Source organism: Strongylocentrotus purpuratus, unplaced genomic scaffold, assembly GCF_000002235.5.
Source record: "Strongylocentrotus purpuratus isolate Spur 01 unplaced genomic scaffold, Spur_5.0 spur5_scaffold_5, whole genome shotgun sequence".
In the NCBI taxonomy this organism is placed as follows: domain Eukaryota; kingdom Metazoa; phylum Echinodermata; class Echinoidea; order Camarodonta; family Strongylocentrotidae; genus Strongylocentrotus; species Strongylocentrotus purpuratus.
In genome coordinates this window covers 3428530-3455819 of record NW_022145611.1, presented here as the reverse complement: position 1 = coordinate 3455819, position 27290 = coordinate 3428530, and the positions used below count along the sequence as shown (strand labels likewise).

Sequence of the window (27290 nt, the reverse complement as noted above, 5' to 3'; positions counted from 1 at the left end):
AGAGCAAAACTGTGAGTTAAGGGTTAAAGTAAGAACAAGTGTTGGATCCAGGATTGAAATTTTGGAATTAATTTTGGCTGCAGAGCAATTCTTGATGTTAACTACAATAGTAACTAGATGGACCTTCAACTGCACGCAGTCGAAAATGATGCCTCCGCCAGAGAGCTATTTTACCGACAAAAAAAGAAGCAATTTTTAAAATTTATCGTAATTACAAGCTTTATTTCATATACATGTATGACCCTTTGATTTTGACCTCATGACCCTAAAATATAATCAGTTCATTGGCTCAGCAAGATACATACATAACCGAAGTTTGGCAGGAATCCATCCATCTGTTCTAATGATAATGCGACCGTAAGCTATTTTTGCATACATGAGCCTTGTGACCCTTGAACTTTGACCTTGTGACCCCAAAATCTACTCAGTTCATTGGCTCTGCAAGATACATACATGACCAAAGTTTGGCAGGAATCCATCAATCGGTTCTTCAGATAACGCAATCACGAGAACAGGATGTACGGACAACCCGAAAACATAATGCCTTCGGCTACTTCATAACGGAGGCATAAAAATTGATACCTCACCATGTCTGTCCAAAACTCAGAATTGACACTCCTGGTGCCTTTGTGAGGAAATATCTTGTGGGCATTCATGAAAATACTCAATTCAACATGGGAATACAAAGTAACAACATAACAGGTTTAACAGAGAAATAGACCATGTGGTATACCAGATTAATGAAGAACCCAGAGTGAAATCCTTCATGTGAAAGATAGACATCCAAAGCTTAGGGTTCCCTGCAGTATACCCAACATTCACACGAAACAAACCATCTACTTACTTTGCAGTAACCTCCTCCTTTTCTCGACGTTGTTCGAGACGTAGAAGATCTCGTAGTTCCCTGCGAGTCGTATTCCAAGTATCATAGCTATCCTCAATGACTTCACGCATAGTCACATACGTCAGTAGCTGATTGGTCAGAGCAGTTAGAACCTTCAGTTTACCTTCTGCAATATAAACAAAATACAAATTGGAAGAAAAAAAATTCAGAAATATAAGCCGCACAGCAATTTGTTACGAGATCTTAAATTCATCTCATCTTTACTTCGGGAAGTATAAAAACACCACCAGAATTTTATTCAAACATGAACAAATGTTGTGAAGCTATTGACAAGAAATTACAAGAATTTGCATCGAGGCAAATTCAAATGAATTTCTGAGACACTTGGCTAGTTCTCTCATGCATTTCCAGCGTATAGGATCCACTACATCCCAATCAAATGTGGCTGCTGCTGTAGGTGGGGCTTCAACTTTGAGCAAAACTAGCTTTGTGCAATGTTTTGATACTGACTTTACATAATTCAATGACTATTAATTTGTCATGGTGTATTAGGCAAAAGTGAATTGGTCAATATTTGAAAAAGGATCATAATTTTGTTCCCACTTAGTCGAGAAGTCTTAAAGGTAAAGACCAGTATTGGAAACGCCCCAATTTCAAAAAACAAAAAATGAAATGGAAGCTCTTATTACCAATCATGTGAAAGAATATGTTTTGACTAATACATGACGATAAAAATTTTGCCGGGAAATCGCCTACTAATTGATATATTTGGTAAATTAGTTTATCTACATGGTCTGTGAGAGATAAACGGACGTGTCGCGCACGTGTGCGTATAGTCCCACATACATCTTTCTGTGTACAGTGCTTGTAACTTTACGAAGACTGGGCCAAATTTCGTATCATTTTGATGATTCCAGAACCTTGCAGTACACACCAATACTTATATGCTAGATGATCAACCTTTTCTGATCGATTCCACAACGTTTCTTTCACAATGCAATCACATGACCATAACTGGTCTTTACCTTTAAAGGGGCTGTAGCAGGACGAGACTTTGTGCCTTTCCGTAGCCAATCAGGTACAATAAGACTACAGACGACGCGACCGCAGTAGGCTTACGTATTCAAGTGCGTGCAACATACGCGAAATCGAAGCGTGAGGAGAACTTCGGTCTGTTTCACAAACGCTAGTGCACGCTTACCCAGTTAATCAAGTCCATTCGATTGCATGCAGGTGTCTAAAAGAAGTCGTAGATGGCGTTAACCAGTATTTGCCATGCTACAGCCCCTTTATCATTTGTCTGGAGATACAAGGATCATCGGTTTGTATCCCACATACCATCAACTTCTTTTGGCAAGACACTAATCTACATTTGTAACTATCTGCTGAGGTGTAATTTTTGGGTACCTGGTAGGGAGAAATTCCTTGAAAGCTGCGAGTACTATAATTGATAGCCTAGCTAGAGCGAGGTTAGTAGTGGGAGTGCCTTGATCACAGTGCATGGTAGATTATAGGTCAAGACACAACCTTGTTACTGACCTGAACTGAGGTCATAGAGGTTTCCCTTGGTGAGGGTTTTGAGGATTGCTGATTCCTGCATACGGAACTCTAACCCAGGATCATCACGGCACGTATAACCACCTCTCTGCTGGTAACGCCATTTAGAATCCTCAGATCCTGTGGTGGATCCAGAAGACAAGAAGTGAAGCCGTACAATCTCTGTCAGGGTCGGAGGATCGATCGATAGCTTCCTCAGCTCAGTACCTGATGGAAATAAAGAGAAAATCAAATGTCTGTTCCTTAAAAACAATTAGGCATCCAATTCAATAATGCAGCTTACAACTAGCAACAAGCCCAGCCTTTCCCAGGTGAATCATGAACGGCATGGCATATACAACAGTTCTTCAGGCTCACCAGTGCCTTTGTTTAGGCAAATGAGTCATTTTTTAGATAACCGACTGTTATTTCACTCTCAAATATCATATGGTGAAAGCCACAAGGATCATTCAATAAGGATGGGGCAAGAAATTGACATAATGTTCATGTAACTCTGGTAAAAAAAATTCTTGTACACACTGAAGATTAAATCTTCTATTGAAATTTTTGCTATGAATTTTCAATTTAGCTCTCTCAGAATTATTCCTATATGTTCTGATATTCTGATAGCTTTGCTGAGATACCAATTTTTTTCAGGTTGTAATTGAATGTGGTGGTGGTTATTTTACCTGACTGCTAAGAAAGCATAAATGCTTGTAAGTAAGCAACCGGATGGCCGACGGCTTTAGGTACTCCCCGAGGGACCTGGTAATGAGGATTAATGCCTTACCAAAGGGCACTAGCGCATCGCCTTGGTTTCGAACCCGGGTCACCGGATTACAAGACCACTGCTCTATCGACTGAGCCATCGCGCCTCCTCTATTCACCATCATTTCATAGAAATCGCATTCATGTAACATTGCACCTTCAGGTCTTTACTTTACATGCACCATGAAGCCTAAATACTTTCTCAACACATTTGGTTAAGCTTACTATGCTGAAACCATTTGATCCTCAATCCTTTGTGTAGGTTTATCACTTATCATCCTTCTTGTTCTTAGGAGAAATAATTCCTCCTCTATTTCTTCTTCTGTGAATCTTCAAAGGGCTATGCAGCCTTTCACGAAGATCTGTATGTAGATTACCAAATTTGCATTTTTGTCTGCTTAGTGCAGGACTCAAACCAACATGCACGACAAAAATCATAATAGTTAGATGACGATTTGATTGCGCCACTCCGCCTCTTACCTTGATGAAGCACTGGCCAAGCAAGAGCTGCTGTAGCTGCTTTACTCATAGCTCCATACGTTGGATCTGGGTCTTCTTCTAACCTTGCTTCACAGATATTCACTGTAATGAGGCAAGTCAAAGGTATTTGGTCATTAGGTGTCCCATACATCATATGTATAATTTTACTCAATATCTGTTCTGATTTCAGCTAGAAGAGGACTATCAATTTAAAACAATCAGCAGATATACTAGAAGCTTACATATTAAGGCTGTGCACAACAGTGTAATGAGGTACCCGAGTACACTCCTATGTTTACAAGCGAATACTTGAGTATTCGGACGCCATGTTTTTTTTGTTTTTTTAATTTTTTTTTATTGTTTTTTTTAATTTTTTTTTGCCACCACCATACATACCACTGGAGCAGTATCCCAGTTCTGTCGCCAAAAACGCATGCAATTTTACTTTGAGTTGCAGTTGAAGGCGCCAACTTAATAATAATAATAACAGTGAACAATGCTGTTTTAAAAACCAAGGATGGCAGAATAATCCATTTTCCTCCAAGTCCAAGCAGAAATCCAGACATTTGGTCCCAGTTTCTGAGTGGTGAGTTTGACGGTGCTTGAGTTGGGAAACATTTTTACCGACGGCACCATGCCAGCGGCCGCCGCTCACCCAGGCACGGGTAAGCGTCGGCCTGGACATTAAAAAAAAAATTAAAAAAAAATAAATAAATAAAAATAAAAAAAAAATTAAAAAAATTTGCGGCCGAATATTCGGGTACGAGAAATCGTACCCGAGTAGTTGTCAACCGTGCGGGTACTCGAGCATTGGACTACCCTTCACAGCCTTATTACATATGGTTGGTATCTATCATGACTTCCTTTCCTTTCACATGTGTTGGCCTACTCAAATATTCTAATACCGGTACAACAAATAGCTTTCCACTATTGAATGAATTTTAATTTTAATTAAAAACTCATACTCTTCCTGCAATCTTGAAATAAATACACTTGACTAATCCATTCTTGTATTCATAACTGATTTCACAGATTTACCCAAGCAAGTACATGACACATAACACTTTCTATTTTTAAAACTAGATGAATGTAAAAGGATCTTAAGTTGTGGGGCGGGTGGAAATATCCTGGCTCCTGATGGCTTATGCTTACATTTGGGTACTTGTATTCCTTGTTCCTCCAAGTCTGTCTTCCATTCCTCCTCATCTTCTTCTTGAACTCTGAAGAGAGCTTTCAATAAGAACCTTGTGATTTCAAACATAGCTCCATCCACTTTGTTGGTTGTTATTGCATCTGCTAACAGCTCTACAAATAGCAAAACAAATAAATATTGTCATAACTTTAATCTCTTAAATACTTGGATTGTAAAGATTACTTCAAATAAATAAAATGCAATGCACATTGAAATTGAATGAATATGCCTCCGCCTATATGTATTTTTATTGATCAATTATCATGTGACCTTTAACATTAAGACTTCAAGAACCCAAATGATTTTATCTAATTTTTTTAGCACTTTTACGTAAGGTAATATTGACTTGTGAGATTAAGTATTGTTTAATTATTGAATATGGACACTGCAGCTTTTGTGGACTATTCCAGGGTGATGACCACAGGGTCCAAATGTTTTTGCCAGAAACAATATTAATATTTTGAACTTTTTATCAGATCTTCTTACAGAGTCTGTCAATAGGTAAACAGGGGTATACATACATACTTCTTTTTTTTTCTTCAATTAAAGTGAGAAAAAAATGACAGCCACACAAATTTAAGGGCCAGCAACCGCTTTGAAGGGTGCAGAGGTGCAAAATCACCCCAAACTTAAACCTATTAAAAATTTACAGGGAAGTTCAAACTTACAGGGAAGTTCAAACTTGCTAAGAATTGACTAATTAGACAAGAAATGTTGTTTGTATGTAAAGCAGTACCTAAAGTGACACCTTCAGGGAAGTCTTCTTGAAGTCCAAGCTCTTCCTCATATGCATGTAGGAATTCCAAGAGCAAAACACAGTCTCCAAAAAACTCCTGAGGGATCTTTCCTGATAAAGGAACTGGCTCAGGTAGATCCTATTTGTTGGAGAATGAAACAACAATATATATGGTAAATACAGTCAAATCTCTCAAAGTAGTCACCTCTCTAACAAGTCCACCTGTCTATAATGGTCTCTGTAATTATCTTCATCTAAAGAGCATTACATGTACATGCTGTAGTGGACATGTTTCAAGTTATATTATTAATGTTTCCCCTAAGATGTGTTACAGAACATAGAGCAGTAAATCTAGTTTATCACAAGATAGTAGTAGTAGTAGTAGTATAGTACCTACTACTACCATTACTCTCTCTCTCTCTCTCTCTCTCTATCCCTTCCTTACCTCCATCTTACCCTTTACTTCCCCCCTATCTTACTCTCTTTCTCTCGCTAACCCTTCACAAATTGCCACCTTGAAAAGAGTATCACTCTTTGCACATTACTCCACATATCTGCAGGGTGATCACATTACATTCTTTTGTCTAGTAAAAATAGACATGAAAGACTTACCTTCTGGTCTTCACATTCTAAGTCTTCTCTTGGTTTCATATATTCCTTCATATGAATGTAATAGGCTCTCTGACGTTCTCTTTCCTCTTCTTTTTCCTGAATCAAAGAATACACAGATAAACAACATGACTTCTTCTTGTTTACAACGTGCAATCTAATTGAATAGAAATCTGTTGTCACATCCCCTACAGATCCTTCATTCACATATACCATTGTTCCATAAAGCAGGCATGATGTTATGGACATCATGAATTTGATATAAACAAATCCATCAGAGTGCAAATTGTGCAATACCTAAAAACACAGAGTATTATAATCTAAACTTATCAAAACAATTGATCTCCTACTTCATACCAAGTGATGGTCAATACACCTGCAATAGAAGTTCTGAATTTGGGGGGAAATAGCCTGTGCTTCTTATTAAAGTGTTGTGAAGCTCTCCATCTCTGGTAAAGATTTGATGAATACATTTTGCTTGTGAATTCTTGATTTGTCATACAGAAAATAAGCCAGGTGATAACCAAATGATGCCCTTGGTCTAGAGATAATAGTTAACTATATACCTGTGTCCAATTCTTTACTTTTCATTGATTACATTTCCTGGCAGCCACTTACATCTCATCTTATATCCAAGCAGCTCACTTCCAGCTTTCTTTACTTTGAAGCTCTGAACTGAAGTACATTACAATCATGTTACAAGTGATTATGATCATCATCAATGTCATCAATGTTGACCAACAAGTTCGATACACGTAAATCATTTCTACTTTCAACCTGTATTCTCTGCTATCCCACACCTTTCTTCCCCAAGAGGATGCCAGGTAATTTTCACTTCATTTCTACCAAATACAATGACAATATTACAAGGATCCATACCTTTCTTCTCCTTTCCTTGCTTTCCTCAATATCCTTTCTCATTTGTTCTCTCCTGGCTAGCCTTTCTGTTTCTCGCTGTACTTTCTGTTCTTCTTTGAGTTTGGCAAGCTCCTCCCATTTCTTAGCCCTCTCCAGTGCCCTTTCCTCTGCCTGCTTCTGTCTCATCTCCAGCCTCTCAGCTAGCTTCTCTGCTCTCATCTTTTCTTTCAGTTCAGCTCGTTCTTCTTTGCTCAGTTTGGACTGAGCTACTTGGTTCTCTTTGTTAGCACCCTTGTTCTTTCCTGTGAGGATTGAAATACAAGCAGAAGGGAAGTTGAATGACATCTTCTATCACAATCTTCATTCTCCTGATTACCACTCTTCCCTGATGTGATATGTAGAGGTGTGGTGGTTGAGTGGATACGTCCCTGCCTGTCGATCACAAGGTCCGCGATTCGAGTCCCGCAGCAGCACTAATGTCTTTTGGCAAGACATTGATCTACATTTGCCACTCTCAACCCAGGTGATGTAAATGGGTACCTGGCAGGAATTAATTCCTTGAAATGCTGGAGCGCTGTATAAACGGCAGCAAAGCTAAAGCCGGGGTAATAATAAATGCGCCTCGGAATAGAATTATCTAGATAGACGGCGCTATAGAAAAGCCTATTATTATTGTATGGAATTGAATGCATACCTCCCAACATCAATCTTTAAGTTCTGGAAATGGAACTGCATTTCAACAGAAAGTGGCTAATTGTTCATTATCTTGTAACAATGGTCCCTCGGAGTGGAACTAAATCCTTCCGTCCTGTGGTTGCTTACTAACAAGCATTTATGCTTTCTTAGCAGTCAGGTAAAATAACCACCACTAAATTTGAGCTTATTTGTTTGGAGCAGCAAATCATTAACACAAACATTATGAAGGATATCATTTAAAACACTTTATATACCTCACTTAGGAAATCCAGCCATCTGATTGGTCGAAATTGCATTCATAAACTTCAACTATTTCTGTAAAATTCCCAGTAACCATGGTTAAAACAGTTCTATAATCCCAGTAACCATGGTTATTGGGAAAATAGTTCAGTCTCCATGGTTACCCCATAGGTTTACATGTTAAAAAATGGTCTGAGCGATCGAGGATACCGTACGTGTGCGAAGAATTGGTCAGTAATTTCAATACAATTGAATCTCGATCGATCTTACCGACAATTTTATCTTGCATTGTTGACATAAAGATGAAAATAAACTTCCAAAAACAAAAAAACAACATCTGCCAATAGATCTTGATCTAAATTCGTGCCAATATGCATTGCAAAAGTAAAAGAAGGGCCTGTTTAATGGAGCAGCCGCGAAGCATCCACCACGCGAAGCCGTTTTCAATCCATTTTAATGTATATATAAGAAAAAACTGCTATGTATGGTAACAGAGCGCGATAGCCGAGCGGTTTAAGGCGGTGATTTTAGTTACATCACCTTTTGTACGCAAGAGATCGAATCCCATCTTCGACAAAAGTTTTTTTTTGGGGGGCGTATAAAAGTATTAATGACTGCTTTAATATTCGAGAAATAGTTGTTTTTATACGCTCTCGGGAAGGTTACAATTGGGCTATTGCCCTCGGCACGCCTCGGGTAATAGCACAATTCTAACCTTCCCTTGAGCGTATAAAAACAACTATTTCTCTCAAAGCAGTCATTAATACTATAATAACCCTTTAAAAACTAATTTATTTTATAGGTTGCATCACATTCTGAGCCAAAGCCATATGTATGTATTTAAAATGCTCAGTGGCTCACAATAAAACTTCAGATATATTTCTGGCCCATCTGACATATTACTTTAAGAACCCCTGGTATAGTGCTCAAGATCTATTTCTACAATTGTAACCATCAGAACTACTTTACACTGTGACAATCATGTGTGATCCCCTGACACAAGTTGATACTGCAATCTTCTAAAGTCTGCAAGAAGTTTCTTTTACTAAATATATGAATCAAGAACAACAGAAAAACAAATAGTCTGGAACAAACTTAGATAAAGAATGACCAGACACTTGAATTTGAATACTAACTTTTCTTCTTCTTGCCCATCTTTGCCTCGGCCTTCTTCTTCACTTCCATGAGTGGGAGGTCGTCATCATCATCCTCTTCATCCTCCTCATCATCATCATCCGTTGTGTCATCATTGGCAGATGATCCTGCTTCTGATTCTTCCATGACCTTGTGTACATTCCTCTTAGCAGGAGTAGAAGAGAAGTTTGGCAAAGGACCTGCAAACAACTCCCCAAATGCTTTCTTGTCCAGCTGGAACTTGTCAACATATTGAGGCTGTAAAAGAGAGGTCAACATTCAATTACACTTTCGCAGTTTCCTAACTCACATTTTCTTAAAAATCCTACTGAAAAATCAGACAAAGGACAAAGACAAAAAGTCAGACAAATAACAACATCAGATTGGTTTTATATTCCTATTTAGCCCAATATATCTTATTTCAACACATAAAGTGGTTTTTGTATTGTTTAGTTTCGGATAACCTCATTGAACTGCTTACAACTCAAAAACTAATAACGTAATTTCACAAATATACTTAAATACAAACCAAAGAGTCATCTTGGAGTTCATAGTTATTGAACTTCATTTTTCTATATTAGCAATGTTCAGCACACATTTCCACAATAGAGAATACTGTACTGATTGTGTCAAAGCTGAGTGACAACCTAAAATGATTTACATTGATCTGAATAGCAGGGAACAAAATCATAAACAAAGCACAGAAAAGAGAGCTGACTATCGCCACTTGCAAACACTACAATGAAGGGAAAGATCTGCACTGCCAATAAGCGAGTTTGTAATTAGGATTTGCGCATGGGCAGATAAAGGTCATACGTCCCCAAATAGTAAAACCAGCAAGACGAATGCTGGTATCATGCTCATGAAAGTTATGTAATCAGTACTCTCTTATGCACCGACAGTACATTTATCTGATACACAGGTGGAAGTATTCTTCTCAAGAGGCAAACAAAAGGTATTCATGAAGCACCTCCATCAATTCGGCAGTGATTATTCTAAAATGCACAGTGGGACGTTTCCATCGTGTAAAAGATCTGGATATTTGGGGGTCATGCATTACTAAGCTATTTACGAACTGGCTTATTGTGTGGCCATGTTCTTTCTTTCAAGTCTATTTACACCCCCCCCCCACCACCCTTTAATTGCACATAAGGCACATAAGGCATACCCAGGGCACATATCCTACGCCTGCTCCCCCACCAGGCTTCCCACAAGCCAGTGGATAGGTTTCTTATTTACCTTGACACTCCAGATGAAGTCTATCACCTTACAGTGATGCTTCAGGTATAGTTTATTCTTCTCCTTGGTGAACAGCCCTCTCTTGCGACTAACAGATAAATAAAAAAAAAACATTTAGAAATAAAATTGGATATGTATAGTAAACAGATAAATGCATTGTTTTTCATGTATTCTTAAACATGTAAATGCTCACAATACAACAAACATATATGTATGATTAATGGTAAATTAAAACAAAGTCTAGGACCGTCATATGAATAAATAATATAATAATAATCTGGATTTATATAATGCTTCATACATAATATATTGCACTTTACAGATATCATTATAAAAGAATGTTCTCTTGTACGAAGGAGCAGTTAATCATGAAAATAACACTATTTAAACCACCATGTTTTTAAAGAATCTACTTAAGATATTTTCTGATTCTAAGGCTTTCATGTTTTATCACACAACAGAATTGACTATCAGCATGATGGCATAGCATGGCTCGAGTACGAGACTCTGGTATGAGTCAGGTTTGAGTAGATTCCATGGTTCTCGGAATGGGAGTCGGGTAGAATCAATTACTCAACTCTCGCTCTGAAGCCTACTAAGCGGGCTAGATGATACTAACCTGACGTTGGTATGAGGTGCAATATACGTCCCAGAACCCTGAAGGGAAGTCACCTCATATCTATACATGGCTGGCTTTAGCATCTGGGATTTCAAAGTCCTGTAGTACAAGAACAAAATAATCAAATTGTTTAAGCCTAGGAATCATTATGCTCTTTATTATGACATCTAGCATTGATTAGGTCAACTCAGAGAAAGATAATCAAATACTTGGACAATTCGTAACATTAGAACACATTTAATGAATATTGTCTGTTCAATCACTGCACGTCTTAAATGGAGCAAGTCTCACCCCAAAATGTGTTAAAATTGTATTAAGCTAGGAATTTTTTTGAAAAAATCTCTTCATTTGTCAAAAACTTTTGAAAATTTACCAAAATAGCTGATGATAAAACAAAAAAACTACCATCATCCGATCAAAATAGAGGGAATTATCTTCATCATTCTCCATATATGTACATATATCACCCCCACAACCCCCCCCCCCCCCCCAAAAAAAAAAAATAAATAAATAAATAAATAAAAATAAATAAAAATAAATAAAAATAAATAAATAAATAAATAAATAAATAAAACTAGATGGAATTCGACTGCGCGCAGTCGAAAATGATGCCTCCGTCATAGAGCAATTTTACAAACCGAAACGGAAGAAATTTTTCAAATTCAAGTTCAATTGTAATCCATGTACATGTTCTCAGAATATCGTGATTACAAGCAATTTCTCATAAACATATATGACCCTTTGATCTTTGACCTCATGACCCTAAAATCTACTCAGTTCATTGGCTCTGCAAGATTTCCTGAGTTAAATAGTAATCCATCTGTCAGTTCTAATGAGAATGCGTCCACAAGCTATTTTTGCATACATAATGAGCCCATGACCTTTGATCTTATGAACCATTCATTGGCTCTGCAAGATACATAAATGATCTAAGTTTGGCAGGAATCCATCAATCTGTTCTAATGATTATACGATCACAAGCTATTTTTGCATACATAATGAGCCGCATGACCTTGACCTTTACCTCATGACCCCAAAATCTAATCAGTTCATCAGCTCTGCAAGTAACATACATGACCAAAGTTTGGCAGGAATCCATCAATCGGTTGTTCAGATAACGCGATCACGAGCTGTTTTTGCATACATAATGTGCGCTGTGACCTTTGACCTCGTGACCCCAAAATCTAATCAGTTCATTGGCTTTGCAAGATACATACATGACCAAAGTTTGGCAGGAATCCATCAATCGGTTCTTCAGATAACGCGATCACAAGCTGTTTTTGCATACATAATGAGCCCTGTGACCTTTGACCTCGTGACCCCAAAATCTAATCAGTTCATCAGCTCTGCAAGATACATACATGACCAAAGTTTGGCAGGAATCCATCAATCGGTTGTTCAGATAACGCGATCACAAGCTGTTTTTGCATACATAATGAGCCCTGTGACCTTTGACCTTTGACCTACGTGCTCCAAAATGTAATCAGATTGTTTTCCTATAGTGATACACACTATCACTAAGTTTGAAGTTTAAATCTCCAGTGGTTCTTGAGATATCATGATAACAATCTCAATGTATGGAATTTCATAAGTTGACCTCTGTGACCCTTGACCTTTGACATACGTGCTCCAAAATCTAATCAGATCGTCTTCCTATGGTGATACATACTATCCTTAAGTTTTAAGTTTAAATCTCAAATGGTTCTTGAGATATCGCGCTAACAAACTCAATACAAGGAATTTCATAAGTTGACCTCTGTGACCTGTGACCTTTGACCTACGTACTCCAAAATCTAATCAGATCGTCTTCCTATGGTGATAAATACTATTCCCGAGTCTTAAGTTTAAATCTTAAATGGTTCTTGAGATATTGTGATAACGGTCAAACGGGACGGACGGACGGACGTACGGACGGACGGACGGACGTACGGACGGACGTACGGACGTACGGACGGACGTACGGACGGACAACCCGAAAACATGATGCCTCCGGCACCACCTTCGGTGGCGGAGGCATAAAAAAATAAAAAAATTAATTAATTAATTTAAAAAAGAAATAATAATAAAAATAAATAAAAATAAATAAAAATAAATAAAATAAAATAAATAAATAAATAAATACATTTAGAACAAAATTATAGGGTTAATTTTGATCCCAAAGAATAATAGTAACAAATGAGTGAAGAAAAAAAGGAAAGAGTTCCCACAATTTTTTATTTATTTTGCATTGCCATGAAATTTCTTAGGTTATTATTGATTTACCAATAGAAGCCATTTGAGCCAGAGGCTAAATTGTATTTTGATGTCTCAATTTGCTTCAATACTTCCTCATAACATGTCATAACTTAAACATTCTTAAGGACGCAGACATTACAAATGGAACTAGGACTCTGTGGAAAAAAATACTCTTCTGTTCATAGAAGCTATTTAAGGATGTGGTGTTTAGGTGTTATTTTCTCACAGTGATATTCAGGCATACCTGCCAACCTGAGACAAGAGAAATTAGGAGTAAATTTTTCTGGATGGACTACGAGGTCGCGAACCACCGAAGGATTGGGGTAGTAGCCCGTAGATTTGGGGGGGGGGGGGCAGAGATGCCAACCCTATAGGATGGCTGTCAGTAACATTTATCATATTTGTCCGTAACAAATGGGGGTCTTTCCGTAACGCAAGACACCGCAGCATAATTTTCGCGCAAAACGTACACAAACACCCAATCACTCTTACTGCATTTCGAACCTACCATATTCAAGTCCAAAATAAAGATGTGCATAAAAACGTTTAAAAAAATCTGTTTCCAGTCAAAGGATCTCTTTCTCGGGTACTCGCTCTTTTGAGTGAATCCATGATAATATTCAGGAAGAAAACACCTCGTTCAAGCGTCGAATGGCAAATTCGAATCCACAGTCAAATGGCAGAGCTCGTATTCTACACACGTACACTCACCAGTACCACAGACACACCATACAGCCCAGGCCGCTAGGCCCGGCGTTCATGAACAACAACACACCGTATACCGCACTGCACTTGCAATGCGCCCGCTGAATCACCGAAGTCTTCGCTACTATATTGCGGGCGCCATGCGCACGATCATCTACCCCCATGCTCCCCTCAAAAGGCACGAACGCACGTAGCATACGTAGCGGCCGTGTTGTTTTGGAATTAAACAAGATGGCGGCGGACGGACCATGTGCGCGAAAGTGTCTATCCAGTGTAGTCAAATTCAGTGAACCTATGAGTGAATGCGTGCGACATGCAGCGCTGTGTGCGGAGGCTATGTGATAAGGCGGCATTCGCTATATAAAGTACTTGGGTGGTATTCTCATAAGTTAAGCCGGGACTAAGTCCAGACTAAACAAGAATTTTAGTTCACACTTCTATGGAATGCTAGGTTTCATCTTCCTCCTTCAATATTCATGACAAAGATAATCTACCAAAAACTTTGTTGAAATTCAGTTCATACTCATATATTATGTTTTTCTTCCCATTTCATTGCAAAATTAATTTTTTGAACACTTTTCATTGAAGGATTAAAATAATCTGTACAGGGTAAATTAGTTTGCAACAGGCACTCCATAGAAGTGTGAACTAACTAAGTACGCGCTAACTTAGTACGCGCTACCGGAATACCACCCCTTATGTTTATCGTTTCCCTGTAAGGCGTGATCTGGTTATCAGTGCTGTGTTATGCTTTAGTCTTATGCAACAGTCGTTTGTTTTAAAAAATATTTTAAAATTACAAAAAATCGGAGTTTTGAGGCATGCAATCGGAATTCGGAGTGGGTATGAAAAAAGCGGAGTAACTCCGCCTAAATCGGAGTGGTTGGCAGGTATGTTCAGGTATTTGTTGTTTTTTACCAGGGCTCTTTTCACTTTACCAGAGCGTTTATTGAGCATTCGAGAGCTAAGTCGCTCACTGCACCTGTTTATTTATTTCACTACTTGGCCTTAAAGAGCTTCACAGACCTGTTTCCTTCCTTCAGACATACCTTTTGGGAGTCTTCTGGTCTCCATGAGAAGTGTTAAGTTTCTCTTCCTTTCCATCATCCTTGATGAAGATGACTTCATCATCACTGCTCTCAGACGACACGCCTACTTCCTCCATGTATTCAGGTGGTACGATCACTCGATTCACCCTGCATGTCTCTCTATTAGGAGTAAAGAAAACAAGAGTAACAAGTGCAAATATACTTTCATATCTGCATTAGCATGATTGAGAATTTGCTTGAAAAATAATATCTTCCTTGGGATCATTTTTTCTCAACCCAAGCTCATACTGGCAAGTCCTGTGAAGAGCAATTAATTTCCCATTAGATTTCTATAGAACTCATAGTTTTTCTTTTTTATAGTTCCACAGGTGAATCTAAGCTTTGAAATAGTTAAATTTTGATCAGTAAAAAAAATCAATGCACATAAAGGCAAGGCCATATCTGTGCTGGGATACCAGTTGCTTTTACATCATAAGCCAGAGCAGAGGCCCAGACATACTCACTTGCTACAGTACAATACAATAATTAGGATATCAAACTTTATATACTCAAGAGTCTACTACGATTCAATAGATAGTCCCCGTACTAAACCCTTACCTGGTGTCCAAGTGGACTACATCCACTATCTCTCCAACAAAGAAACGGTCCTTCACAAAGGCAAAGATGTCCTCACACAGGTCAGCCAATCTGCCTCGCTTGGTCATCCGAGCAAGAAGGAGTACCGGTGTCTCCAGATACACAGGAAAGCTGGAGAGGAACTTGAGGGCTTTCTCTTCACTCTCCAAAGCCTCTTGGTAGGTAAGACCTGGTCGTCCAGTCAGACTGCAGCTCCATACCAGACTATTACAAAGAATGGTTCTCTTGAAGAAATCACTAAAAACAGAAGAAATAGAAGATTTCAATTTCAGAAGCTCTGTACAATTACATTTACAGATCTAATAATATAACATCATCATCATCATCATCATCTATACGTAAGTTTAGGATATCCTGTATGTCTCCTGGTCAGAGTAATGGTCTATAAATCCGTTCATGCGTGGATGTCAGACTATTCTATACAACAAAAGGTGTTTGTCTGACCAAAAAGAATCCAAGCTGTGTTTAAATGAATTGATGCTGGCAGCAGTTACTAGAGACACTGGTAAAAGTTCCAAGCCTGGATGACCCGTTTGCTAAAAAAGTTACTCCTGACATTCAATCGACAACGAGTAGCGAATAATATCAATGAATTGTGATGTTTTCTTCAATAGCTTGAACAGAAGGGAAATGCAGAACCCCCCCCCCCCCAATCGTTCCATATCCATGCTGATGGGAAAAGATAATAACTCTGAAGGGAGGAAAAGAAGAGACCCCAAAGTTAGTAATGAGGCAGCAAAGCCCACAAGGGTTTCAGTTTTAAGTCTAAAATGAGTCATACATTGTATATTTCGCTAACTTATTGGGGGCTTGAACTTGAATCAAGGAAAGCAGGAGAGATTAGAAAAAGACAATGAAACAAATTGCACACTGAATTAAAAACTGGACTAGATCTAGGCCTCGACTAGGCCTACATCATCCTCATCTTTAAAATTAGAGTCTTGTCCTCTCAACTCTAAAAAGTCTGAAGTTGTTGAACAGAACAATATATAAAGTAACTTGGTCTATTTGAGACTTACTAAAAGTAAAACTCTAAAAATAATTGAAAGCCAGCAAATGTAACTTCAAATTTGAGTCAAGTGGCGTGAAAACTTGATCGCTCACACTCAGTCAAACTCAGTCACATCTTGAAAGCACAACATCTCTGAACATAGACTATTACTCAGTAGTCTATTAGACTAGAGTCTAGTCTAACTTTAAAAAGTAAAGTGGAGGCATAAATCACATATTAGTTCACTTTTAGTCTGACTGCCAACTCTCTGCATAGTGCCATGACTAACAATGGCGCCTTATGGCTATAGCTATGCATGACTAAAGAAGCCTTACAGTTCAAACAGACATGAAACACAAACTTGCAGAACTTGCATTGCAGTTGGAAAAAAAAAATTGTTTTGCATTTTTCTTACTCCACAACAGGAGTGTCATAGCAGACTACTTACTCATAATCTCTGAAGATTTCATTTGTCAGTCGACACAGGAATACTTCCTCCGTCGGTTTCAACTCTTTGGGTAATTTCACAGGTCGAAATTCTCGACGACGAAGTAAAGGCATTTTTGTTCAGACCGGGGAACATACGACAAGCTTCAGTTCAACTCCCAACGATCTGTATGGAAGAGAGCACACACGATATCGAATGAATTGTAGAACAATGCAAACCGACTATATTTCGCAACGAAGCCTCGAAGCCGGAATCATAAATTCACGAATACAACTTGCAAGAATCATCAGGATAAATTGCTACATCAATGAAATATATTTAAATAGCCTTACCATTTGTATTATCCAACTGTTAAAATTCCTCTCAGTTGTCAAAACTGGAAAAATGTAGAAGTTTCACAATCTGTATTTCAAAATTTGCTACCCGTACTTCACTTAGATTCAGAAAAATACACTTGTCGAGGTGGCGCGCTATCACGATGATCGTGTGTATCTGAATGGCGCTCGATCCTATTCAGCGCGCGCTAGCTTGCCGCGCGGAAAGGACCGTACACTGGGGCCGTACAAAATGTGTAGATCTAGCTGTGGCGCTTGGTACCGTACCGGTGCAGCCGCGGCGAGCTCTAATCGAGCATGATGCGCTGCATGCACAGTTCAGTGGCACAGCCACCTGAAAAATAGATTTTACTCATCGAAATCTAGAAAGTCCCAAAAATAAGAAACACTGTTATTTTCAATGCTTTTCCATTCATCTTGGGTATTTTATATTTTGTAGATATGAAAGTTATCAAACCTCACTTGTCAGGGGCATAAAGTTCATGTTTACATGCTTGCTCTAGCTAGTTCAAATTTCTATTTGCATGATAAACCGAGATCCTTGTACGTCACAGGATTGGCAGGCGGGTTGATGAATTATGCAAGACTCGAGATCTGGCGCCCAAACCATCCTTACTGGTATCATGCTGGTATCTCGCTCTGTTCCGCACACGACGAGTCGCGTCTTTTTCTTTCTGCTAGTATATTTTTCCTCAGTTTTTCACGATTTTGTCGACGTTGTACAATCTCGGTTCTATTCTGATTAAAACTATATATTGCCAATCCCATATTATTATAATCTATTTTAGATTGATGTATTCCTATAACTTCTATCTTCCAGGAGTTGATCCTGCATGGAGCCCGCTTATGGGCTCCTGGTGGGTAGCATGCAGGCAGTGGCGTAATGAGCACAAACCTGGGGGGGGGGGGGGGCACAAAGGAAAAAAAGTTAAACACTGAAGAGAGAGAAAAATCTCTCAGAAAATTTTGTCATTTTGAGCTTGCAGCTGCAAATCACTGATATCGAATTAAATACACCCCCCCCCCCCCCAGTGGTTGCAGGGGCATGAGTCCCTACATGGATTCAAAGAATGCATGGAGCCTATAGCTAGCCCACGTAGTTTTTAACAATTTAGATCCTTCACGATGGCCGACATAACCAATAAAAATCTATTTTTCTTTTTGACATTCAAACAGCCCCGATCATCTCTGTTTCCCTATTTTAAGGACAATTTCATTGAATTGTTTTTTCCCCGGTTTTTCCCCAGTCTACTTTCGTCCGAAATCTCATTCTGAACGCGTAAAGTAGGTCTATTTACACAATATAGTACATGTGTATATATATTTTTTAATCTCCCCCTCCCCGCCTCCCGCCCCCACTCTCTCTCTCTCTCTCTCTCTCTCTCTCTCTCTCTCTCTCTCTCCTTTCCTCCTCTCGTTTTATTTTCTTCTTTTTACATGTTTTTTCTCTCCTTTTCTCGCCCTCCAAGGGGGGATCGAGGTGGGTAGGCCACAATGCTTACCCCTTTTTAAGGTACCCCAAAAGTGCCCCTTCTTACATAGGAAAAGTGACCCTTTACCTATGTAGAAGTGCCCCTTTTTCATTAGAAGAGTGCCCACTTTTACTCTGACAAGTGCCCCTATTCATTTGTTAAAGTGCCCCTTTTCCCTTTTCACCTCTGATAAGTGCCCCTTTTTATTTTGATATGTGCCCCTTTTCCTTCGACAAGTTCCCATTTTCCTTTGCAATAATTGTCCAATTTCCATCATGCATCTTTTAAACTCTAGTTAGTGCCCCTTTTCAAGTACGAGAAGTGCCCCCTTCACCTCTGATAATTGCCATATATAAATCTGAAGGGGGCCCGTTTTACTTTGACAAGTGCCCATTCCCCTTCATTTAATTACCCCTTTTCATCTCTGATAAGTGCCCCGTTTATTTAACATGATAAGGGCCACTTCCTCCCTTCTCATAAAAGCCCCCTCTCATCTCCGAAAATGCCACGTTATTTGATCATATAGAATTTGATGGGTGCCCATTTTCTTTAAACTAATGCCCATTTTCTTTTATTACCAGTGCCCCATTTTCATTTTCATAAATGCTCTTTTTCACCTCTGATAATTTCCCTTTTAACAACGATACGTGCCCCTTTGCCTTTCTATATAATAAGGGACCTATCCCCTTTTCAAAAATACCCATTTTCACCTCTTATAAGTGCCCCTACCAAAATCTGATGGGTGCTCCTTTTCCGTCAACAAATGCCTATTTCCCATTCTTATAAGTGCCTTTTTTTCATCCCTGGTGAGTGCATTTTTTGTAGGAGTAAGAAGTGCCCTATTTTCCCCCTCTGATAATTACGCTTTGTACTCGGACACTTGCTCCTTTTCTTTTCTAATAAGTGTGTTATTCCTCTCGATAATTTTCAGACCATCACACCTAATATCTATTATGGTGTATGAAGATAAACAAATACTGATAAAGAACAAAATGTAATACTGTTACTGTAATCACAATGTAGGGGTATATGCCAACAGGGGGACACAGTTTTCATTCATACGTATATGTAGGACCCTTATCTTAAATAGGAAGAAGAATATACAAAATAACATACATGCATATGCACAAGCACAATATCTTGATGAATTACTGAGGGCATGCAGCCATTGCAAATGTGCGAATGGACTTAACAAAACTACATCTGGCAACAGTTTTTTTTCTTACAAGTACACTGTTTATGAAATGTTTTTCATCTTGTTGCATAACCTGAATCACTTTAGTTTAAGCACAATGATAATACCACAAAATCCAATTTCCCTCAGTAATACCAATTTCAAATTCTATAACCCTGAATTTATTTAGGCTGTGATGTACCCTTTTGAAAACGGTGCACTTGAAATTAGCAGATCCAGGATGTCAAATACGAGTTTAATAATGTGCATGATTACATCCAACTACCTATTACTATGACTGAGTAGCCCTCCCCTCCTGCACCCAAACATCGAAATCCAACAACAAAGAAGAGGGGAAACCTTCCATAATAATGCAGAATCAAATCTTGTTTTACTTCCTTGATGCAGCCGATATACATGAACAGCACCAACAATTTATTATATTCGAACATGTACTCATACATTGCGCATTATTACAAATAAATAAATGGTGTGGAACTGTTCTCTCAACCACTAACAAAACATTTCATAACTACGGTACTGGTACCAAAAGTGTATTCAACCCTAGCCTACTTAAAGAGAAAATAACACTGTTACTGTAAAACATTATAACCATTCAATCCACCTATTTAAACAAGAAATGAAAAGGGAAGGTTGAAAATGGGACTTTAAGGGAAAGTCCACCCCCAAAATAAGTTTGTTTTGATAGAGGCAGAATAATAAGAAAATCAGGTGAGTGAAAGTTTGAGCAAATTCTGAATGAAAATAAGAAAGTTATGAATTATTGAAGTTGTGATCAATCAAATACAAACTGGCAACTCTGTGACTTATTATACGAGCTCTCCTTCATTTGCTTTGTGCATAATATTCCATAAAATCATGTTTTCTTCGTTATTGATGACGGAATATATATTTGTTCCTTGCAGGGGGAGTATAGAAAAACATATTTGCAATTATTATATTTAGGGTGCATGTATGGTTGAAATTTTTCTTGAGGGAAAATGAAAATTTTAGATTTTTTTAGTACTGAGCAAATGGAAGTTGAGCTCGCATGATACGTCATAGAGTTGCCAATTTGTGTTTGATTGATCACAACTTCAAAAATCCTAACTTCCTTATTTTTAATCGGAATTTGCTCAAACTTTCACTGACTTGTTTCTCTCATTTTTCTACTCCTATTAAAACTAACTTAATTTCAGGGTGGACTTCCCCTTTAATTAGAATCACACTGTTCAGTGTTCATCCAAGAGGGAAACAATGGAATGTTAATTTGACGATCATAAACAAAACATTTTACGTAAAAAGATGTAACGAATAAAAATTCATCACACATCACAAATTAAAACTTTAAAAGAACTTATAATTTCCCTCAAAATGTCAGTTTCTTTTTAACTTTCTTTCTAGAGTCTTCTTTCACTTTTTTCTCCTTTAGATCTTGTCTTGGGGAGGGCTCTTTGCTGTATTTTTTTCTACATTAACAGTTTTACTTTTTTCCCTGCCTATCGTATGTACTTACAAAAAAATGACATGGGGCAGCATTCTAAAAACTTAAAAAGATAAGTGTTTGGCAATTTTGGAGTCTTAAAAAGTCACTCATCACTGGTCTTGGAAAAGACAGTTATAGCACAACATTTATCAGACAGGTTTATCGACTGCGTTGAGATGTTATTGATCGTATATGATGAAACAACCCCCCATCGCTTGATTGAAGAAATGGAATAACCACTTTTCTCACAAACAACAGGGAACAGTTCATCAGGAACTTCTTATCAGTAGAAATCTTACATCCTGTTCAAGACACACTGCAGTTAATACATTTGTAACATCTTGTAATACTCTTTTCTACAATACATTCAAATTTATACATGTTTGCCTTGTGACAAACAAAATGTTATTCATGTATTTATGTTGCTTGAAACATTTTACTGTACTTCAATAATAACAATACAGATTCCATATATAGGTGTAACTTGGTTAGAAAAATAAGTAAAATTGTCAGACCTAGCAACATCTCATATTTATATTCTAATGAATTACAATATTTCTTATCAAGTAAATGAATTAGTTTGTCACTAGGCATTTGGAAAAAAAGCATGTATACCTGTAAAAAAAAAAAAAAGATAGTTAAGCCGACTACATAGTGGTAGTAGACCAAAATGATTACCATACAATTCAGAGAGATCTCTTGACGACTCAAAAATAAGGGAAATGCAAACAATTTGGGTATTTTAGGATCCTTAAAATCTACAATCACTATTTTGTTTAGGAACATTGGATATTTCCATCCCATTCTTTTCTTTTGGCCTTTACAAAGACAGCACCTTATCAAGGAGACTACCAAATAATTGTGTGAAGAAGAATTTCTTTAATTGTATTCAAGTACTCAATTCTTAGTAAATAGGCATATTGAAAACAATAGTGTATTCCGTAGAGATATTGTTTAAAAAAGAATGTGTCATAGAAGTCACAAATCTTTAAAAATGGTGAGCTGATCCTGATTTCTAAATAAATACTTGTACATGTATTCTCTAATAAGATCTAAATGTTTTACACTGAAATTATTTTAAATTTATTGATAAAGAAAAATATAAACAAAAACAAAGGACATGAAAAGATATTCTAGATGAAAGTAGATTTACATGAAGTTCTGCAATCTGTACACTCTGCTTTTGTGAACACAACTAACTGAACCTTTCAGAGAAGTCCATATTTCAATGGCTGCATTCAACCAAAGAACAGAGAAGTGCTTGCATTGTATCTTCTTGATTCCACAGATTGAGAATGAGTTTCATGCAGCCCATATCAGTACATTCCATTTAGCATGGCGAGTGCACTGTGTATGAGAATGAATGTCCTTGATCAGAGATGATACTAGTTCACTTAGCCAACATGAGTCTCATCAGTTGATTGGTAAACTTCTCCACTTTCTTCAAGTCTTGACTGTGTTCTGTTCTATACTGAAGACACTACAAGGGTAACATTACAAAGAAAAATGAAACATTAAGATTATACAATGAGAGCACTACAATTCAGTACATCTCTTCAAGTTACAATATGGTTTAGAGGAATTAGTGCACAATTTAATTTATTGATGTTGTTTACAAAGGCTCCTTCTGGATGTTCTTTTACTTACGCATAACAAAGTGCAATTTCATGTGTGTTTTTTTCTTCTTCATTTCAATGTTTGGTTTAGCGTAAATCATAACAAAATTTCCACTAAGCTTAGGAGATATTTTCACTGCCTTCAAAACCAGGCTTGATCGTTGCTGGAAGGAACAGTGTCATATCTCTCAATACTCAAACTGATTTTTTCAATTTCTTTGCTCCTGGGACATTGTACATGGTACATTGTCCAGTCAAGATGCAACCTCTTGCCCCTCTGCCTCCCTTGCATATAATGAGAATTATTATTAAAGAGTATGAGTGCAAGAAGATAGACCAAGAAGATAGACCTGGAAGCTCGACTGCTGTCTCAGCATTCTTCCAGTATTTGCGGTAAAGGTAAAGGTAAAGGTATGATCAAGTACTTTTTTGGATATTGCCAATCAAAGTCTTTTTTGTTTCCTTTTTTTTTAGACACACCTTGCAAGACACATCTCTTTTTTCTTTTTTTCTTGGATGAAAAAAAAGTGTAGCTTACTCACAGGATTTCATATTTCAAGTAATAGACTACCAAGACTAGTACTCTAAAATTCATCATGCCAACTTGAGCCAACTTAATACCAGAGCAGACTTTCCCTTTCACTTATCCTGCAGAATACAAGGAATCATAAAGCACTTACCACTTGATCATCTGTAACTTTTACTGACAATTTGGAGTCGCAGTGTCTGTACTTTGTAACGATTCGGGCCTAAAAAGTAAAAACAAAACAAACTTTCAATGTACCAAATAGTTATGTGTAAATGGGAGCGCAGAAAGTTCACTGAATTCAGCAAAATGCCAAGCCCACTCCATTTTACACTACCAGTAATCACTTTTGCTTTACAATGCTTTTCTAGAGATTATCAAACAATACTTTACTTTACACATATAGACCTCTACATATAGATTTTTAATGCCAATAATATGCATGTATTTAAAACTGTTAAAACAACAATATAAATTCATGCTATATAAATTCATGCTATATAAATTTGAATGTAATTCATGGTTTGTATGATCATGTGAAATATTTATTCAAGACAATGAAACATTTTGTCATGTAAATTGCATGTCAGTCTATTATTTAATACATCAGGACCATTTGAAGTTAAGTATCTATCACCCAAGTAACAAATTTTCCACATCTCTGAAATAATTCTTGACCAATTTCAATCATTAAAAGTGTGTTACATAATACATACACGACCCTAGCTTAGAGTTATACTTAGTACTAATAATAAAGTAGTTGTCCGTTGCTTGCGTTGCCTGTTGTCTATGTTGTTAGCAGCACACAAAAGTCACAATTCCACCCTTCACAAAAATAGCAGTAACCATGGCATGGACATGATGGAAGAATCTTGGATCGATGAACGGGCTTAGACCTACAACATCGTTGTATTAAAGTAAAGTCAAAAGAAAAGTAGAAAGAAGACCCTAGCTCCGGCTCCACTGACCACTCTAATGTCCAACTCCAAGTCTCCAGCGTGCAAAGGCCAAATTAATTTGCAATTGAAAAGGCTAATGATGTCATTGGAATTGGAATATTTCAGAAACAGTCCAAATGTAGTCGCAGTCACAGGGGTAAAAAGGGGGGACGTCGAAGACTGAAAGAACTACTAGAAATACCCAATCTCCCTGTCGCATCCACGTCTTCACCCAAAGTTAACTTTGCATTATGGAATGCGAGATCAATTAAGAATAAAATTCCAATATTATCCGAACTTGTTTTAACTCATGAACTTGACATGTTATGTGTCACAGAGACCTGGTTGACAGGTAATTATCGTGATGACCCACCCATTGCCGATCTTACTAAAACTCTCCCAAATTATGACATACATCACATCCCACGTATTGGAAGGGAAGGTGGTGGTGTATGTGTGCTTCTTCGTTCTACCTTCAAAATTCACAAAACCGAACTTCAATCATTCAATTCTTTTGAATATATCGATTTAGCCGTATCATCTTACTCCCAAAAACCTCTTCGCCTCATCATTCTTTATCGGTTAGCAAATTTTGAAAACTGTAATTAGACCTAGGAGGTACATGATATACCGACCTAATTTACATCTGATTTAGAAATCAGAAAATAAGATCTAGATCTAGATCTAGATCTAGACTAAATAAAGAAAATCGGGGAGAAAATGTTTTATAAAAGAAATGACCAAATCAGGCGGTTATTTCTGTCTAAGCTTTTACTACACAGCCAGCGCCAGGAATGGCAGGATAGTGATGCCCTTATGTGTCCCTGGCACGGCACATAGCACAGCTCAGTAGCAGGCGCGGCGCAGGCTGCGCCGCGAAATGCACAGCTTCATCCCGATTTCTGTGCCAGCTGTAAATTGTAATGTCATTATTAAAAGCTACACTAATAAAGTTAGGTCTAGATTTTAGAATCACCTTGCTTGGGTCTGAAAGATATAACCTCTCTGCTGCTTTAGCAAACTCCTCCCATGAAGTAATGTAAGTCATCTTGTATAAGGTAATGTTTCAACTTTCAAGTGAAGCCTGCGCGTGGAAAGGTGGAATCTTCTGACTTATTTTCGGTCGGATACGTGTGTACATGTAGCCTTAAGCCAAGTCGTTAACAATAATAAATCAAAGCATGATCATAATGTTACAATGAACGTAAAATAAAAACTATCAGTTTATTTTTTTTTCTGAAGCTAATATTAATTATTTTCATAATCCATTTTACCCAAATATATTTTCAGTAGATTTTTTAAAAATAATTGGAAGGTTTTGACGGCCCCCTCAATGTTTAAGTCAATGGCCCCCTAAAAATGGTAACGTTTAAAAAAGAAATAGAACAACGCCCCCTGAAAAAAACAAAAACAAAAAAAGTTTTAAAAGCTTTTGTTTTTGTTTTTGTTGGCTCAAGAGGGTGGGGGGGGGGGGTGTTGAGTAAAACAAAAAAATAACGCTCCTTACCCCCTCCCCTCCGCATTGAGGCGCGAACTTACCACATTCGATGGAGTTATTCTTCAAAATTATTAGATCTTATATTGAAAGTGAAAATATAGGCCTTAACCTGACAATCTATGATTTAGAAGAAGAAAACCAGCCATCAATACTATATAAGATAAGATGTAAAATTTATGTATTCGGTCATCTTGTTGCCATGCAGGTATCATCTTGATTTATTAATGTTTCGAGAAGTAAAGCAATAATACGAGGGGGAAACAAACACTATGTTGTGATAAATATTTCGTTTTGATACAAAAGATACTAATACAGAAGATTCGGGCGTCATGCTTCCCGAATCATGCCGATATTCTGGCAGCGAGGTGCCCGAATATTGTCATAATTATTATCATAATTACGGGATATTCGTGGACCTCGCTTCCTGAAACTGACCCGAGTCTAAACTTGCAAGGGAACGAAGCGAGCGGGGAAACAGAATAATTATCTCTGAAATGTTGTTTCCTCATAAAAATACCTAAAGTGATAATATATTCGGGCATCTTGCGGTTCCTGCAATCACGGACTTACTATACGCCGCAACCCAGTTGAGAAACGCAAAAGTTAGATCGTCAAAATTGAGGGGGCAGATTGACTAAGTCGGGAGGAGATATACCCCTTGCCCTTTTAGAGTGGAAAATGTTGCATATTTTATAACAGATTTAAATTAAGACTTATAATGTCAGTGACGGATTCAGAGGGGGGCACAGGGGGCATGTGCCCCCGGTAAAAAAAAAAGGGGGGGGAGGGGTGAAAAGAAAAAGGAAAAAAAGAGAAAAAGGAGTGGGAAAGAAAAAGGAGGGGAAAAGGAAAGAAAAGGGAAGAGAGAAAGAAGAAGTAAAGAGGGAGGAAAGAAAAGGGGAGAGGAGAAAAAGGAGGGGAAAGGAAGAAAGAGAAGCGAGAGGAGAGAAAAGGTAGAAACGGAAGAAAGGGGAAAGACAGAGGAGAGAAAAGGGGGAAAAGGAGAATAGTGAGAAGCGAAAAGCAAGAAAGGGGGATGATATTATAAGAAGGTGTTTGCTTTTTTTTTTTTACCGGGAAAGGGGCAGGTGGGCCACGCAATTTTGCAGTGTGCATAATATGTGGTCCCTCTTGCCAGGCGTGTAGCCCCCCCCCCCCCCCCCCCAACAAAACGAAAAGCACACAAGAGGAAAAAAAAGAAAATAATGGAAAAAGGAAAAAAGAGAATTA

At 37.8% G+C, this 27290-nt stretch overlaps 2 protein-coding genes across 4 annotated transcripts in view; both read right to left on the bottom strand.

Annotated features, from left to right (window-relative positions):
• Positions 1 to 17506, bottom strand: part of LOC577837 (bromodomain adjacent to zinc finger domain protein 1A) — a 40002-nt gene extending 22496 nt beyond the window's left edge. For 2 of the 3 annotated variants that reach the window (XM_011681784.2, XM_003727135.3), the window contains exons 1-14: positions 17348 to 17506; positions 17016 to 17180; positions 15538 to 15813; positions 14941 to 15099; positions 10952 to 11050; positions 10333 to 10420; positions 9096 to 9351; positions 7045 to 7325; positions 6169 to 6264; positions 5557 to 5695; positions 4781 to 4933; positions 3629 to 3730; positions 2384 to 2608; positions 845 to 1010 (exon numbers count right to left, since the gene is read on the bottom strand). In XM_011681784.2, coding sequence (XP_011680086.2) covers positions 845 to 1010; positions 2384 to 2608; positions 3629 to 3730; positions 4781 to 4933; positions 5557 to 5695; positions 6169 to 6264; positions 7045 to 7325; positions 9096 to 9351; positions 10333 to 10420; positions 10952 to 11050; positions 14941 to 15099; positions 15538 to 15813; positions 17016 to 17128 — 2153 coding nt within the window. In that variant the 5' untranslated portion in view covers positions 17129 to 17180; positions 17348 to 17506. The remainder of the gene's footprint in view (positions 1 to 844; positions 1011 to 2383; positions 2609 to 3628; positions 3731 to 4780; positions 4934 to 5556; positions 5696 to 6168; positions 6265 to 7044; positions 7326 to 9095; positions 9352 to 10332; positions 10421 to 10951; positions 11051 to 14940; positions 15100 to 15537; positions 15814 to 17015; positions 17181 to 17347) is intronic. The other variant, XM_778045.5, reaches the window with a different exon arrangement.
• A 3894-nt stretch (positions 17507 to 21400) lies between these two features.
• LOC754315 (signal recognition particle 9 kDa protein) lies at positions 21401 to 25719 on the bottom strand. Its single transcript, XM_001178791.4, has 3 exons — positions 25539 to 25719; positions 23779 to 23847; positions 21401 to 22962 (listed from the first exon to the last, which is right to left on the bottom strand). Exons 1-3 carry the CDS (start codon positions 25608 to 25610, stop codon positions 22873 to 22875), a joined length of 231 nt encoding a protein of 76 aa, XP_001178791.1. The 5' UTR covers positions 25611 to 25719; the 3' UTR covers positions 21401 to 22872.
• Positions 25720 to 27290: the final 1571 nt, after the last annotated feature.